Consider the following 18,102-nt stretch of genomic DNA (forward strand, 5'->3'; position numbering starts at 1 on the left):
AATGAGCTCCTAATGTAGTTGTTGCTAACACCAATTGCAAACTAGATGTGATGGACCCAGGAAGAGAACAAACATACGAGCGAGCAAGCACAAAACATATGTAGTGTAGTTAGCTAAATATAAATAATCCGGACTTAATTTGAAGGTATGTCTGAATTCAAAGGAAAGAGGCAATGGGAGGTTCATTAGCTGAATGCATGTAATGCTTGCACTGTTGTAAATTTGGCCCCTCAAACGTTTAGGGATGTCAGTGTTTGGACGTGCCCGTTTCAAACCCTCATTTATCATGCGTGCAACCATGTTCTTCACTTTTTTCTCCAAATTGTCTCCTCACATGCATATGATTAATGCGATGAAGAGATAAAAAAGAAAAGAAAAGAAAAGGTGGTTTGAGGTCGGTAATGTCCTAGTACATGACAAACTGACGACGCGCGTCTCGGAGCCCTCATGTTGTGCCTATATGTATATTGTATATGAGAATTCATGAATTACCCAAACATATGAAAACAAAATAAGGGATCAGATTGGGTCACATTTTTTTGTACTCTACCTGCTAGACGGCGACTTTCTTGAACACAGGAAGAACATGAGGGGCCAGATGAGGTGGGAAAATGCTGTCGAGTGTGAGTGCCGGACCAGTGTGAGTGCGGCGCCAAAATTCAAGCCAGCTAATTACACGAGCCCGTGCGTGCAACTATTTTATTGTATGTATGTTCCTGAAAGTGATAGGCATGTCAACAATTATGCAATGGTCAATCTCATTACTGTACGATGAATGCCAAAACTATAAATAAATCCAGGTAGAGTGAGTGACAGAGAGAGGTTGGCCAAGCAGGAAAATGGACGATCAAATCAACGAAAACAGTTTTATATTTGTTACTTACTATTCTAGTTGTAGAGAGAGAACAAGATCGAGATGTAGATAGATCCCCAACTAGGTCCACATTCACACATCCATCTAGTTAATTAATTAGTGCGTCTTGATAAAAAGCATGTCGCACGTTTAGATATAATATAAGACATTTATACAAGCTATGCTAGCTTACAAAAACATCTTCTATTATGAGATTGAGGGAGCACATATTATTTGCAACCAACTCGGGAGGTGGCGTGCATGTAACTGAGGTAGCGAGATTGATAGAAATGAAATAAGGGAACAAGATCACTATTACATGGACTCTTCTCGGATCGGACGATGAGGGTCATCATTCTTTTTTTAAAAACAAAAGAAAAAGAAAAAGATAATACTATGTGGACCAAACAGCCGGGACGTGGATTAAAAAGGCGGGCATGCATGGTCAACATATATAGCGAGATGTATCGACCTGAACCTAAACCTGGCTATTGGCATGGGATGGAATGAATCAAGGAAGCACGCAAACGGTCGTATATTTTATCTGGTAATTATGAGATTAGCTATAGTAGTGACCAGTTACGCGACCCCGTCAAGATCAAAATGCTGCATCTTTCTCCATTGCCATTGTTTGAAGCGTGCGCGCGTGCCCATATTATACTGTACTATATCATGCATGTCAACAAATATCGATTGGTTGACGCCACAAATACATAAACAACTCCAGCTTCCAGGTTACAGGTAATCAATCGTAGACAGCGAGAGATCGGTCGCTCTGGGGCAGGGCTACAAATATATTAAGCACTAGTACCTAGTTTGTAATCCCATCCAGGAAGTGCCTAGGAAGCTTCCACAACCACGATCAAATCAAAGCTCCCACAACCACCATCATAATGCCATTTTTCACTTTCTTTTTCTTTGGACAAAAAGTCTGTGCAAAGCGAAAGCCCAGCCAAATTTATACTTTTTAATTGATTGGGCAAGTGACATCCAAAAAGGACTATCAAAGCAGACAATATTTTCTTTAGATAAACTACAATTACTTCAACATTTCAATGCCATTTTCGGAAGGGCTACGGGAGCAAAGGCCAATCAGAAAAGAAAAGAGGGGTCTCGAGGGCCGTCGAGTTATTTTCCTTTCCTCTTTAGCTATTTGGGCTGAAAAAGAAGCAAGTTGAATACATAGATATCTATACATCTTAAGCATATCTATATTTTTGATTGTTTAACACTATAATAATATCACTTTTAAATATTTTTATAGCAGTTTCTTTCTGCACAAACGTATTAATTCAATGTTCATTGTCTTTTTTTATGTTTTTTATTTTTCAAAAAATCCATATATACAAAGATCAAAAGACACTGATGATTTAATTCAAGACACTAAGAGTCCATGCATAAAGTGCCGGGAGAGTTTTCCTTTTGTGTGTGTGTGTGTGGTGGGTGGGTGGGTGGGGGGGGGGGGGGGGAGTGCATCTATTATGAAGAAACCTCCGATATCATTTTATTTTTTCACTGCAACAAGTTTCTAATTCGAGAAGATTCAAGTCGGCGGGTCTTGAGATTGATGGATCGGAACGTCATGTACAACACAACCACAAGGGGTGTAGCTAGGTAAAGTTAATGAGGTATGATTGATTTGGATGGGAGTGGCTTGATTCCATCTCGAGTTAGAGCATCTACAACCCGATTTCCTTTTTTCTCTTTAAATGTCCGCAACGTTCGTATGGTCATTGTAAGGTCTTTTTTTTTTTAGAAAAGGAGGATGACCCCCGGCCTCTGCATCTGGGAGATGCATGCGGCCATTTTATTGATTATTCTCGAGGATCTTATAAAGTAGTACAACAATATGCCTGAATCCACCATCTTGGCAACATCTGCCGCTACTCCTATCCATATGATGAAGGGGTGCAAGCTGGACCAAATACCCAGACCTCTCACCTAAGCCTAACATCTAAAGCCGGAGACCCTGACCGAGCAACATACCGGCTCCGGGATACAAACCGGTCCGACGCACTCACATGTGTCGTCGCCGCCATCTTCCACTAGTCCATCTTCAGATCAAATTGAGGTACCAGCCTTGGCAGGTGCCTCCGTCATCGACGCCATCATGACGCCAAACGACGACCTTCACCTACGTGAGTCCATCTCCAAGCAACGGACTGAGATCCATGCTAGGATACGGCCGCACCACTGCCGTCGCCCACCACCCACAAGCGCCACCCAGCCCCAAGGTTCCAAAGCGGCGCCTTCAAGAAGGGAACAGCGCCGTGAGCGCCACCGCCGCCCAACAAAGTTAAGGCTTTCGCCCGGAAGACCTAGGGGAAGGGGAAGTGAGGGGATCAGTCCATACCGACGCCTTCAAGGAAGGGAACGGCGCCCTCAGGCGTCGCCATCGACGCGGCCGGCCATGGCAGATCAGGGATTTCGCCCGAACTAGATCCCCACCACTAGCAGCACCTCCTGTACAAAACCGGCAATTCAAGGAAGCGCGGCCCGACCAGGCTGTCCCGCACGCCGAACAGGGAAGAGGGGAGGCGCTAGATCGTGCGCACCGGCCATTGCAAAAGTCGTCGCCGGACGCCAGCGACCACCGGATCCCGCCGCCCGCGCGGCCGAGACGCCGGATCCACCTCCCGTGCGTGAGAGTTAGGAAGGGAGGGCTCATTATAAGGTAAAAAGGTTTCAATTCAATCAGACCATTCATTCAGTCCCTATACAAGGGTTGCCCCGACTAATCAGCAACCCTTGAATAGGAACCAAAAGTAGGAACGACGATGTGAGGATCCCACGTACAACCATTCCGAAGGGAAGGTGAAGGTGGTCGTACCCCGACCGACTTAAATCAATCATAGTATGGGCGAATGACGCCAAGCTTTTCTATTAATTGCTGGATCAATTCTCGTTGTGTGAATGAGAATGTGATAACCTGACACTTTTCATCAACTGATGATTGTTCATCGACTGTTAATTTCAGTCCATTCATATACGTTTGATAGGCTTACGAAAGATGCTCAGTGATATACCCCATCCATCCAAAAATACTACACATACGGACGTTTATGGATTAATTACGGGCTGCTTTCATTTAATTAAAACAGACCCTCCTGATTTCAGGTGAGTGGGGCCCAAACCTACCCCTTAGTCCAATCACTGTTTGACACTCAGTCCATCCCGTATTATCGTGTAAAGTTTTGTCGATATAGCATTGCTGCCCATCCATCTAGATAGCTCAAATTCATTCATGCAGGCGAAGCGACGGTCTAACTCAAGCATGCATGAGCCACCGTGGCATGATGCATGCATGAGGTACCGGTGTGGTGTGGGTTGGTTGGGACATACAGTATTTGCCGCTTTCTCGGCAGCCACCTATGCGGCCACGTGTCGTGTCGCATCAGAGAGCCAAGCCCGCGTGTCATGCTTGGTCGCGCCGCCACTCACCTGAGAATCATCCATGCGAGACTAGAAACAGTTAGCCGATCGAGACGTGGTCAACACATACACATGCACATGCACATAGACAAATAGAGATCCATCATGTGCATCTTTCTTCACATGATGAAACGAAATCAAAAATCAAAACCAACCGACAGCAAAGCAGCGTTTAGGCTCGATCGGTTGGTCGGTGGCGCATCGGAATTCGTAAACTGTTTGCTGCAATCTTGAGATTATTATTAAAGAACTAGTTGCTGGTACGAGGCCAACTCCAACACACGACCCTTTCCAATACGGTCATGTTCGTCTAAGGTAAAACGGACAAACTTCATGACCCAGTAACACACATATCATGTTCGTTTTGTCAGAATAAAGGACGAAAAAGCAGAACATTACCATCATCAAAATGAACCTTATGCTAGAAACACCTATGGGGCGAGGGGATAGCACAATCTTCCTTCTCTGTCACCGAAGAGGATCCCTTCTCCTCACCATGGCTCGTAGGCGCTGAACCGTGGGATTCCAAGAAGCTCCCCCAAGCTCAAGAAAAGTGTGCCCCTCGCAACGACAGATGAACCTAGGTCGACCATCTCGAATTGAGAAATTTCATGCTCGCAGCGCCGTCACGATTCCCACCCAACTAGTTGGAGACGGAGAGCTTCAGGAATCGAACGCCAAAGAGGAGGCAACATAAACCGTACTGGTGCAAAAGGCAAGGAAAGCAAAGCACCACCGTAGTGAAGCTCGGGTGTCTCCAATGTGGGTCGTGCCACCGCCGTCGGGAAGGGGAACCCTATCCCCTTCCATCAGGATCGAGATGCCGTAACACCGGATCTGAGTGAGACCAACGCCCACTGGAGAGACCCAGCCGGAAGCGATGCGAGTGCCTACAGCCCACAACACAGATGCACAAGCATGAGACACAAGCAAAACACATCCCTCACCTGCAAATCCTTCCATCCGAGCACCTGCCCACTGACGACGCCCTCAGGGAGGTGCATACGGCGCCACCGTCGCCAAATCCAAGTGGATTGAGGATTATCACCCGGGCAGGGGCTGGGGTGGAGTGTTGGGGATCCTCGGCAACGCCGCTATTGAGGAATGCGGCGCCCTTGGACGACGTCGCCACCGGGTCGGTCCAGGGTTTCCCCCGGACCCCAAGCTGCTACACCAAATGTCACCAGAGACAGAACACGTGACCGAGTCGCGACCATAGGCAAGGCGAGGTTGAGGGGACAGGGGAGAGGGACTCTGTGCAAACACACTCCACATCTGACGCAAAGGGACTCTGCGCCACATCGAGACGCATCCTACGCCCCCCCATCTTCACACACACACTCACGGCCGAGCATGCACTTGCGAGCACCGTCGATCTTAGACGCCACATGCCTTCGATAGGGAACGGAGCGACGAGATCCTCGCTGTCACCTTCACCGATGCCCGCGTTGGCAAACCGACGGCCGTCTCCGATGGCGACGAGGGGAGGGTGGGGATGGAGGAGTGAGTGACGGCAGCAGCGGAACCCAGTCGCCCAAGGGGGACGCGAGGGAACGGGCGGCTTCCTTGGTAATGCAACAGTGCTGTGGCAATAGTGCTGCAGTGCACAGATGCTGCATTATAACTCCATTTGTTTTTGTAAGCGGCGCCCCGCCACGCTGACGCGAATCCGTCAAACCACAAATCTTCATGCATCCCATGCCAGTAATTTACGATATTCTACTCCGACTGTGGATTAGTCAATATCATTATCATCCATTCGATTGATGCCATAAACAACTCCACTCCTCTGGAGTTACAATAACAGAGACCCGCCTTTTCTGGGACAAATATTCTAGTAATATCTTCTTGGTGGGATCCATCCACCAAGTGTGTAAGAACCTTCCTCTAGATCCATCGATACACCAACATCGGATCAAACCTAACAATTTTGCTCCCCCACATTATAGTGCCATTTTTTTTTCCAGATATAACGTCTACGCAAAGCCCACCTGAATAAATTTTTGATGGAGTCTTGATCAAGGAAGTGCACAAGAAGCTTCACCAAGTGTGAAATAACCTTCCTCGATCGACCAACATCAGCTCAAACCCAACAATTTTGATCCCGCATCATAACTCCATGTTTTTAATACTTTTGCAAAGGCCAGCTGGATAAAATTTTGATGAAACCTCGATTAAGGAAGTGCACAAAAAGGTTCTACAAGGAAGACCAAAGCAAACACATTTATCTTCTTTTAAAGAAAAAATAAATTACTGTCACTTGGATGTTTTAACATCATTTTCTGAAAGCTAGGGGGAGAAAAGAGCGGAGAGCCAAAAGCCGACCAGAACAACTTTCCCCTAACGCGCGCGCAAACTAGGAAGATCGGAACAGATTCACCACGAGGTGCGAAGCATCCAACGCCTTCCTGCTCTTTTCGGACGTTTGGTTGCAATAACAGAGACGGAGAGAGATGAACGTTCATATACTATCTTCTTGATTGACCCGGGCTTTGACCTTGCTTTATATTAGTAAAGCCGCACAGCCAACACGACACAAGTTTTTGTGGTAATCCTCAAGAGCCCAAACATGACAAAGCAAGCCAAATAACGCTAAAAACACACACTCATGCACAACTAAACACCTCAAAAGCACCACCTAGAATAAGCATGGAAGACACAACATGGTGCCCAAGGGACCACCACACCCATCGACGACATCCCCAAGAGGGACCGACGACCTCTATCGAGGAAGTGGAAGCTTGAGGAAGTGCAGAAGAAGCCTCCACGAAGACAATTAAATCAAAGCAAAACAATTTTACCCCCACAATTTAATGTCGTTTTCACTTCCATTTTGTTTTGAGAAACAGTCTAGGCAAATCAAAAGCCTAGCCAGATCGCTTTTTAATGGGGTCTAGAACAAGCAAGTGTCGTAAAAAGCTTCCAGAAGGACGATCGAAGCGGGAATTTAAGAAAAAAGAAGCAAATCATTATTAGTTGGATATTTGTTCCCAATTTCGAAAGACCTAGGGTGAGAAGAGAGCGGGGAGCAAAATCCCACAAGAACAACTTTTTTCGTTTAGCCAGGAAGTGCAAGGATCCTAAGACGAGGAAGAAGCACCAGTCATGGCAAAAGTTGTAAGCCTAACGATTTGGATAGATAAAAGTGAGCTACAAACCTTCCAACAATTAGATATTGCCACATAAGCCCGGAATTTCGTAGGTGTACAAAGCTCTCGATCATGGTCAGCAACATGGAAGCATGACAAAGAGAGCGTGGAGAGAAATCCAGTGAGAACAAACTTTTTCATTTAGCGAGAAAAATGAAAAGATCTTAAGAGGTGGAGGAAGCATCGGGCATGGCGAAAATCCTAAACCTATGGATGGGATGTACAAAAGTGAATCCTCATTATAAATTATTTTTGCGGGTCAATCATCATTAATTTGTCCCTGATTTTTATTGCGTCTCCTTCCTTTTTCCAATTAGATGTTGCCACATAAGCTCATAATTCTGTAGGTTTAGTCCGTAGGTGTGGCAAAGCTCCCGGACATGGTCAACAACATGGAAACACGAAGAAGAGGTGGAAGAAAAACTCTCAAGGCAGCAAAACTCATCTCTCGAGGATCATCTTTGCGGATGGATATGGAGCCTCTTTTTTTTTTCTTTCTTGCCTTTTTAGCTATTAGTAGTGCTAAAAAGGGAACCTCAAGCTGAATGGATAGATGGATGGCTACTCAACATGCAAAGGCCGAGGAACACCCTCTTTTCGAAGAAAAAAAAACATAAACCATTATTTCGTAGGTGTAGCAAATTAAACTCTCGACTATGGTCAGCAACATGAAAACACGACGAGGAGGTTGGGCCGCCGACGGCAGTGGAAAAAAAAAAACTCCAACAAGCCATTAGAACTCAACTCTCGAGGATCGTCTTTGTAGATGGATGTGAAGCGTTTTCTTTTCTTTTCTTTCCTTTTTAGCTATTATTAGTAGTGGTGAAAAAAGGAATCTCAAGCTGGTGAATAGACAGATGGATCATGGATGGCTACTCACACAAGTACAACCCTTGCAGCAGCTTAGCGAGAAATAGTAGTGATAATTGCGGCGTGCGTGGTGGCCACATGCAAGCCACAGGTACGTGCAACTGCGCCTGCGCCCCAAGAATGATAGGTAGATAGGTACATTCACACTGTCACACATGTTGAGCAAAATTGGAACTGCATGACAAAATAATTGTATGGAAAGCCATTTGCGTATGGTATATTTTCTTCTATAACTAGTATCTTTTTCTGATGTACGCTACGTACGTTGGAAAGAGAGAGGCATACATACATACATGCATACAAAGCCGTTGTCCGTTGGCCGTTTGCCGCCTGACTGATTGCCGGTGCCGGGGCATGCAACTTGGCAACCAACAGCAACAAGAAAAAGAAAAAGAAAAAAGGCTGCTGCTGGAAAGGAAGGAAGGAAAACTGCTACGACTGATGGAGCGATCGGTTGATCTGGGTGGGCACTATTTGCAATTCAACTCAAAGCAGAGGAGGGATGATGGATGGATGGATGGAGCTAGGTAGCTAGCTAGCAATGAGGGAATAGCATCGGCGCCATGTTGGTGAGCGCCGATTGGTCGTCCACATAGACATGGTGATGGTGTTGGTGATCGTACCCTGTCATCACCATGGTAGATGACGCCGACGGCTCGTCGGACACCCGGAGCAGCTCCTCCAGGTAGTCGGCGCCCAGGTCCTCAAGCTCCACCACGCCAGAGCCCGCCGTCGACGCGGCTGCCGCCTGGTCGACGTCGTTCGTCGTGATCATCTTGGTGTTGGTGGGAGCGAGGATGGTAGCACCGGCGGTGGTCTTCTTGGCCTTGTTGGGGGATCGCTTGCGGATGGAGTGGCGGCGCTTGAGGGCCAGCACGGGGGACCCTCCGGCCGTGTCTGGACGGAGCGCGAGGGTGCGCAGCGACTCCTGGACGCGGTCGACGGGGTAGTTGAGGATGGCGGCGGCGCCCCGCACGGAGAAGGCGGCCTGGTCGTATGCCATGGCGGCCGCCTCGGGGGTGTTGAAGGTGCCGAGCCAGACGCGGGCGCCCTTGCGGGTGGAGTCCCTGATCTCCGCGGCGAACTTGCCCCACGGCCGCTTCCGCACGCCGATGAGGCCCTTGGTGGCCGCCGGGTGTGGTTGCGTGGAGGAGGCACGACGCTTGCTGGGGCTCTGCTCCGTGGTGGTTGGCATGCCCTGCTGCTGGTCGGAGGAGGAGTAGGAGTAGGAGTAGGAGGATGAGGAGCTGCTGGTGGAAGAGGAGGATGGCTCCATGTCCATGTCCATGTCCATGTCGAAGGAGTAATGGGCGTTGGGCATGTGAGAAGCATCCATCTGTAGGAGTAGGGTGTTGAGGAGGTGCATGTCGTCGGTGTCGCCCATGTCGAAGGCCGACGGGGAGCTGTGGTAGTCTGGGGTGGAGGAGGCGAAGGTTGGTGAAGCTTGAGCTTCAGGGGGAGGCGTTGGCGTGCTGTAGCTTGTGGTGGCACCGAAATGGATGAAGTGCTGCTCCATGGACGGTGGAGAAGCTCTGCCTCTGTTTGTTTGAAAGAAGAGGAAGAAGAAGCTCCGAAGGACTGTTACGAATATGTGTGAGCAAGGCATCTGGGTGAGCTCAGCTTTTATAAGAGACCACCACCACCACCTCAATTTGACTAGTCTTCTCTCTCTCTCTCTCTCTATTGTACAGAGGAGAGGGGAGGAGAGGAGGGAGGGCACCACCGGTGCTGACCATGTGCGGGTCCCACACCAAATGCAGAGTATTTTATGCTTAGATGGGACCCAGCATTGTATAGTAGTGGATCTACATATATGCATACGGAGGGCAGTAACGCACGTGACAGGGACCCCTCCAAATGCTGAAGTAGGGCGGCTGGATACGACAGAGGAGCGTGACGTCACCCACATCTCATCCTCTGTGCACGTATACGTCGTCGCTTACCACATCCCCATACTTAGTTATTCGAAGGTGCAGCCATAGAAGATCCACCTGCAGCCTGCAGGTGAAGGTTTTTATCCACCTGCAGAATTCTTTCTTTCCCCTTTCTCCGAGTATAGTATGATGAATTTTAGTATGCAGTGACGATTGTCCACGCGCTCCATCCACGAAGCTGCATACCACCGCGGGGCTCCACAAATAATCACATTTTGTACTATCTTCTTTTCGGCGGCAACATACATACATATTATTACTGCTGCTGCAATACATAATAATACCCTACTCTTTTCGGCAACCTGCGAAAATGCCGTTTGGAGCTCGGCCTTCATGCAGGTCGATTTTTCAAAAATTCATAATTCATTACGATTAAGATTTTTAAACACAAAAAGACTGATATCCATGAAGCTGTAATACATACGTGTGTAAGTTTTTCAGGACGAAATACATTGACACGATGGCCATGTAAAAAAGACAAGTGTGTGGCTTTTAACCAAATTAAACTATTTATTATCTAAAAGGTGCACGAATTTGTTCCTTTTCCACATATCGCATCTTAAGACATATACATTTCTTCCTTGTATGCTTGCATACTTTTTTTCAGATTTTTTTAAAACCAAGAAATTTGAAATTTGTTTTTTAAAATAAATGGTTCGATGAAGGCCGAGCTTCAAAATGCCCTACTACACAACCTGCTACCTCTAAAATGACACCACCTTCCCCTTCCCCTCCCCTTCCCCTATCTCGTCGCCACTACAGGAACCACGAGCAAAGCCTCGAAGGTGCTTCACTTGGCCGTGTGGCGCGTCCATCCGGCCGACTGTTGCACCGTGGCGCGGGGATACCTCCATGTTGTTTGATACGTCGTTTGGGTCGTTGAGGCATGAAGACGGCGCGTCGAGGCGGGCACCAAAGATCCTCCGTTGCGGTGTGTGGCTTTGCAAAGGGGGTCGGCGGCAGCTGTGTCGACGACGCTAGTAGGGCGGCAGCTGTGTCGACGACGCTAGTAGGCAGTGTTAATAGTGACATTGTTGCTTTAAAAAGTTTGTAGCAGTAGATCACGACCAGTGACGACTCGTGGTGTATTGTGTGAGGATCGTTGGGCATGCACAAATTTGGCACTATCATAAACTTGCGTCGAGGCGGGCACCAAAGATCCTCCGTTGCGGTGTGTGGCTTTGCAAAGGGGGTCGGCGGCAGCTGTGTCGACGACGCTAGTAGGGCGGCAGCTGTGTCGACGACGCTAGTAGGCAGTGTTAATAGTGACATTGTTGCTTTAAAAAGTTTGTAGCAGTAGATCACGACCAGTGACGACTCGTGGTGTATTGTGTGAGGATCGTTGGGCATGCACAAATTTGGCACTATCATAAACTTGCGTCGAGGCGGGCACCAAAGATCCTCCGTTGCGGTGTGTGGCTTTGCAAAGGGGGTCGGCGGCAGCTGTGTCGACGACGCTAGTAGGGCGGCAGCTGTGTCGACGACGCTAGTAGGCAGTGTTAATAGTGACATTGTTGCTTTAAAAAGTTTGTAGCAGTAGATCACGACCAGTGACGACTCGTGGTGTATTGTGTGAGGATCGTTGGGCATGCACAAATTTGGCACTATCATAAACTTGCGTCGAGGCGGGCACCAAAGATCCTCCGTTGCGGTGTGTGGCTTTGCAAAGGGGGTCGGCGGCAGCTGTGTCGACGACGCTAGTAGGGCGGCAGCTGTGTCGACGACGCTAGTAGGCAGTGTTAATAGTGACATTGTTGCTTTAAAAAGTTTGTAGCAGTAGATCACGACCAGTGACGACTCGTGGTGTATTGTGTGAGGATCGTTGGGCATGCACAAATTTGGCACTATCATAAACTTGCGTCGAGGCGGGCACCAAAGATCCTCCGTTGCGGTGTGTGGCTTTGCAAAGGGGGTCGGCGGCAGCTGTGTCGACGACGCTAGTAGGGCGGCAGCTGTGTCGACGACGCTAGTAGGCAGTGTTAATAGTGACATTGTTGCTTTAAAAAGTTTGTAGCAGTAGATCACGACCAGTGACGACTCGTGGTGTATTGTGTGAGGATCGTTGGGCATGCACAAATTTGGCACTATCATAAACTTGCGTCGAGGCGGGCACCAAAGATCCTCCGTTGCGGTGTGTGGCTTTGCAAAGGGGGTCGGCGGCAGCTGTGTCGACGACGCTAGTAGGGCGGCAGCTGTGTCGACGACGCTAGTAGGCAGTGTTAATAGTGACATTGTTGCTTTAAAAAGTTTGTAGCAGTAGATCACGACCAGTGACGACTCGTGGTGTATTGTGTGAGGATCGTTGGGCATGCACAAATTTGGCACTATCATAAACTTGCGTCGAGGCGGGCACCAAAGATCCTCCGTTGCGGTGTGTGGCTTTGCAAAGGGGGTCGGCGGCAGCTGTGTCGACGACGCTAGTAGGGCGGCAGCTGTGTCGACGACGCTAGTAGGCAGTGTTAATAGTGACATTGTTGCTTTAAAAAGTTTGTAGCAGTAGATCACGACCAGTGACGACTCGTGGTGTATTGTGTGAGGATCGTTGGGCATGCACAAATTTGGCACTATCATAAACTTGCGTCGAGGCGGGCACCAAAGATCCTCCGTTGCGGTGTGTGGCTTTGCAAAGGGGGTCGGCGGCAGCTGTGTCGACGACGCTAGTAGGGCGGCAGCTGTGTCGACGACGCTAGTAGGCAGTGTTAATAGTGACATTGTTGCTTTAAAAAGTTTGTAGCAGTAGATCACGACCAGTGACGACTCGTGGTGTATTGTGTGAGGATCGTTGGGCATGCACAAATTTGGCACTATCATAAACTTGCGTCGAGGCGGGCACCAAAGATCCTCCGTTGCGGTGTGTGGCTTTGCAAAGGGGGTCGGCGGCAGCTGTGTCGACGACGCTAGTAGGGCGGCAGCTGTGTCGACGACGCTAGTAGGCAGTGTTAATAGTGACATTGTTGCTTTAAAAAGTTTGTAGCAGTAGATCACGACCAGTGACGACTCGTGGTGTATTGTGTGAGGATCGTTGGGCATGCACAAATTTGGCACTATCATAAACTTGCGTCGAGGCGGGCACCAAAGATCCTCCGTTGCGGTGTGTGGCTTTGCAAAGGGGGTCGGCGGCAGCTGTGTCGACGACGCTAGTAGGGCGGCAGCTGTGTCGACGACGCTAGTAGGCAGTGTTAATAGTGACATTGTTGCTTTAAAAAGTTTGTAGCAGTAGATCACGACCAGTGACGACTCGTGGTGTATTGTGTGAGGATCGTTGGGCATGCACAAATTTGGCACTATCATAAACTTGCGTCGAGGCGGGCACCAAAGATCCTCCGTTGCGGTGTGTGGCTTTGCAAAGGGGGTCGGCGGCAGCTGTGTCGACGACGCTAGTAGGGCGGCAGCTGTGTCGACGACGCTAGTAGGCAGTGTTAATAGTGACATTGTTGCTTTAAAAAGTTTGTAGCAGTAGATCACGACCAGTGACGACTCGTGGTGTATTGTGTGAGGATCGTTGGGCATGCACAAATTTGGCACTATCATAAACTTGCGTCGAGGCGGGCACCAAAGATCCTCCGTTGCGGTGTGTGGCTTTGCAAAGGGGGTCGGCGGCAGCTGTGTCGACGACGCTAGTAGGGCGGCAGCTGTGTCGACGACGCTAGTAGGCAGTGTTAATAGTGACATTGTTGCTTTAAAAAGTTTGTAGCAGTAGATCACGACCAGTGACGACTCGTGGTGTATTGTGTGAGGATCGTTGGGCATGCACAAATTTGGCACTATCATAAACTTGCGTCGAGGCGGGCACCAAAGATCCTCCGTTGCGGTGTGTGGCTTTGCAAAGGGGGTCGGCGGCAGCTGTGTCGACGACGCTAGTAGGGCGGCAGCTGTGTCGACGACGCTAGTAGGCAGTGTTAATAGTGACATTGTTGCTTTAAAAAGTTTGTAGCAGTAGATCACGACCAGTGACGACTCGTGGTGTATTGTGTGAGGATCGTTGGGCATGCACAAATTTGGCACTATCATAAACTTGCGTCGAGGCGGGCACCAAAGATCCTCCGTTGCGGTGTGTGGCTTTGCAAAGGGGGTCGGCGGCAGCTGTGTCGACGACGCTAGTAGGGCGGCAGCTGTGTCGACGACGCTAGTAGGCAGTGTTAATAGTGACATTGTTGCTTTAAAAAGTTTGTAGCAGTAGATCACGACCAGTGACGACTCGTGGTGTATTGTGTGAGGATCGTTGGGCATGCACAAATTTGGCACTATCATAAACTTGCGTCGAGGCGGGCACCAAAGATCCTCCGTTGCGGTGTGTGGCTTTGCAAAGGGGGTCGGCGGCAGCTGTGTCGACGACGCTAGTAGGGCGGCAGCTGTGTCGACGACGCTAGTAGGCAGTGTTAATAGTGACATTGTTGCTTTAAAAAGTTTGTAGCAGTAGATCACGACCAGTGACGACTCGTGGTGTATTGTGTGAGGATCGTTGGGCATGCATAAATTTGGCACTATCATAAACTTGCGTCGAGGCGGGCACCAAAGATCCTCCGTTGCGGTGTGTGGCTTTGCAAAGGGGGTCGGCGGCAGCTGTGTCGACGACGCTAGTAGGGCGGCAGCTGTGTCGACGACGCTAGTAGGCAGTGTTAATAGTGACATTGTTGCTTTAAAAAGTTTGTAGCAGTAGATCACGACCAGTGACGACTCGTGGTGTATTGTGTGAGGATCGTTGGGCATGCATAAATTTGGCACTATCATAAACTTGCGTCGAGGCGGGCACCAAAGATCCTCCGTTGCGGTGTGTGGCTTTGCAAAGGGGGTCGGCGGCAGCTGTGTCGACGACGCTAGTAGGGCGGCAGCTGTGTCGACGACGCTAGTAGGCAGTGTTAATAGTGACATTGTTGCTTTAAAAAGTTTGTAGCAGTAGATCACGACCAGTGACGACTCGTGGTGTATTGTGTGAGGATCGTTGGGCATGCACAAATTTGGCACTATCATAAACTTGCGTCGAGGCGGGCACCAAAGATCCTCCGTTGCGGTGTGTGGCTTTGCAAAGGGGGTCGGCGGCAGCTGTGTCGACGACGCTAGTAGGGCGGCAGCTGTGTCGACGACGCTAGTAGGCAGTGTTAATAGTGACATTGTTGCTTTAAAAAGTTTGTAGCAGTAGATCACGACCAGTGACGACTCGTGGTGTATTGTGTGAGGATCGTTGGGCATGCATAAATTTGGCACTATCATAAACTTGCGTCGAGGCGGGCACCAAAGATCCTCCGTTGCGGTGTGTGGCTTTGCAAAGGGGGTCGGCGGCAGCTGTGTCGACGACGCTAGTAGGGCGGCAGCTGTGTCGACGACGCTAGTAGGCAGTGTTAATAGTGACATTGTTGCTTTAAAAAGTTTGTAGCAGTAGATCACGACCAGTGACGACTCGTGGTGTATTGTGTGAGGATCGTTGGGCATGCACAAATTTGGCACTATCATAAACTTGCGTCGAGGCGGGCACCAAAGATCCTCCGTTGCGGTGTGTGGCTTTGCAAAGGGGGTCGGCGGCAGCTGTGTCGACGACGCTAGTAGGGCGGCAGCTGTGTCGACGACGCTAGTAGGCAGTGTTAATAGTGACATTGTTGCTTTAAAAAGTTTGTAGCAGTAGATCACGACCAGTGACGACTCGTGGTGTATTGTGTGAGGATCGTTGGGCATGCATAAATTTGGCACTATCATAAACTTGCGTCGAGGCGGGCACCAAAGATCCTCCGTTGCGGTGTGTGGCTTTGCAAAGGGGGTCGGCGGCAGCTGTGTCGACGACGCTAGTAGGGCGGCAGCTGTGTCGACGACGCTAGTAGGCAGTGTTAATAGTGACATTGTTGCTTTAAAAAGTTTGTAGCAGTAGATCACGACCAGTGACGACTCGTGGTGTATTGTGTGAGGATCGTTGGGCATGCACAAATTTGGCACTATCATAAACTTGCGTCGAGGCGGGCACCAAAGATCCTCCGTTGCGGTGTGTGGCTTTGCAAAGGGGGTCGGCGGCAGCTGTGTCGACGACGCTAGTAGGGCGGCAGCTGTGTCGACGACGCTAGTAGGCAGTGTTAATAGTGACATTGTTGCTTTAAAAAGTTTGTAGCAGTAGATCACGACCAGTGACGACTCGTGGTGTATTGTGTGAGGATCGTTGGGCATGCACAAATTTGGCACTATCATAAACTTGCGTCGAGGCGGGCACCAAAGATCCTCCGTTGCGGTGTGTGGCTTTGCAAAGGGGGTCGGCGGCAGCTGTGTCGACGACGCTAGTAGGGCGGCAGCTGTGTCGACGACGCTAGTAGGCAGTGTTAATAGTGACATTGTTGCTTTAAAAAGTTTGTAGCAGTAGATCACGACCAGTGACGACTCGTGGTGTATTGTGTGAGGATCGTTGGGCATGCACAAATTTGGCACTATCATAAACTTGCGTCGAGGCGGGCACCAAAGATCCTCCGTTGCGGTGTGTGGCTTTGCAAAGGGGGTCGGCGGCAGCTGTGTCGACGACGCTAGTAGGGCGGCAGCTGTGTCGACGACGCTAGTAGGCAGTGTTAATAGTGACATTGTTGCTTTAAAAAGTTTGTAGCAGTAGATCACGACCAGTGACGACTCGTGGTGTATTGTGTGAGGATCGTTGGGCATGCACAAATTTGGCACTATCATAAACTTGCGTCGAGGCGGGCACCAAAGATCCTCCGTTGCGGTGTGTGGCTTTGCAAAGGGGGTCGGCGGCAGCTGTGTCGACGACGCTAGTAGGGCGGCAGCTGTGTCGACGACGCTAGTAGGCAGTGTTAATAGTGACATTGTTGCTTTAAAAAGTTTGTAGCAGTAGATCACGACCAGTGACGACTCGTGGTGTATTGTGTGAGGATCGTTGGGCATGCACAAATTTGGCACTATCATAAACTTGCGTCGAGGCGGGCACCAAAGATCCTCCGTTGCGGTGTGTGGCTTTGCAAAGGGGGTCGGCGGCAGCTGTGTCGACGACGCTAGTAGGGCGGCAGCTGTGTCGACGACGCTAGTAGGCAGTGTTAATAGTGACATTGTTGCTTTAAAAAGTTTGTAGCAGTAGATCACGACCAGTGACGACTCGTGGTGTATTGTGTGAGGATCGTTGGGCATGCACAAATTTGGCACTATCATAAACTTGCGTCGAGGCGGGCACCAAAGATCCTCCGTTGCGGTGTGTGGCTTTGCAAAGGGGGTCGGCGGCAGCTGTGTCGACGACGCTAGTAGGGCGGCAGCTGTGTCGACGACGCTAGTAGGCAGTGTTAATAGTGACATTGTTGCTTTAAAAAGTTTGTAGCAGTAGATCACGACCAGTGACGACTCGTGGTGTATTGTGTGAGGATCGTTGGGCATGCACAAATTTGGCACTATCATAAACTTGCGTCGAGGCGGGCACCAAAGATCCTCCGTTGCGGTGTGTGGCTTTGCAAAGGGGGTCGGCGGCAGCTGTGTCGACGACGCTAGTAGGGCGGCAGCTGTGTCGACGACGCTAGTAGGCAGTGTTAATAGTGACATTGTTGCTTTAAAAAGTTTGTAGCAGTAGATCACGACCAGTGACGACTCGTGGTGTATTGTGTGAGGATCGTTGGGCATGCACAAATTTGGCACTATCATAAACTTGCGTCGAGGCGGGCACCAAAGATCCTCCGTTGCGGTGTGTGGCTTTGCAAAGGGGGTCGGCGGCAGCTGTGTCGACGACGCTAGTAGGGCGGCAGCTGTGTCGACGACGCTAGTAGGCAGTGTTAATAGTGACATTGTTGCTTTAAAAAGTTTGTAGCAGTAGATCACGACCAGTGACGACTCGTGGTGTATTGTGTGAGGATCGTTGGGCATGCACAAATTTGGCACTATCATAAACTTGCGTCGA

At 49.4% G+C, this 18,102-nt stretch overlaps 1 protein-coding gene across 1 annotated transcript; it reads right to left on the reverse strand.

Annotated features, from left to right (window-relative positions):
- Nucleotides 1-8,524: 8,524 nt before the first annotated feature.
- Nucleotides 8,525-9,887, reverse strand: LOC123450661 (ethylene-response factor C3-like). The gene has a single exon (XM_045127803.1). The coding sequence runs from the start codon at nt 9,818-9,820 to the stop codon at nt 8,840-8,842; it is 981 nt and encodes a 326-aa protein (XP_044983738.1). The 5' UTR covers nt 9,821-9,887; the 3' UTR covers nt 8,525-8,839.
- Between the last annotated feature and the right edge of the window lie 8,215 nt (nt 9,888-18,102).

Source organism: Hordeum vulgare, chromosome 4H (assembly GCF_904849725.1).
Source record: "Hordeum vulgare subsp. vulgare chromosome 4H, MorexV3_pseudomolecules_assembly, whole genome shotgun sequence".
NCBI classification, from domain to species: Eukaryota; Viridiplantae; Streptophyta; class Magnoliopsida; order Poales; family Poaceae; genus Hordeum; species Hordeum vulgare.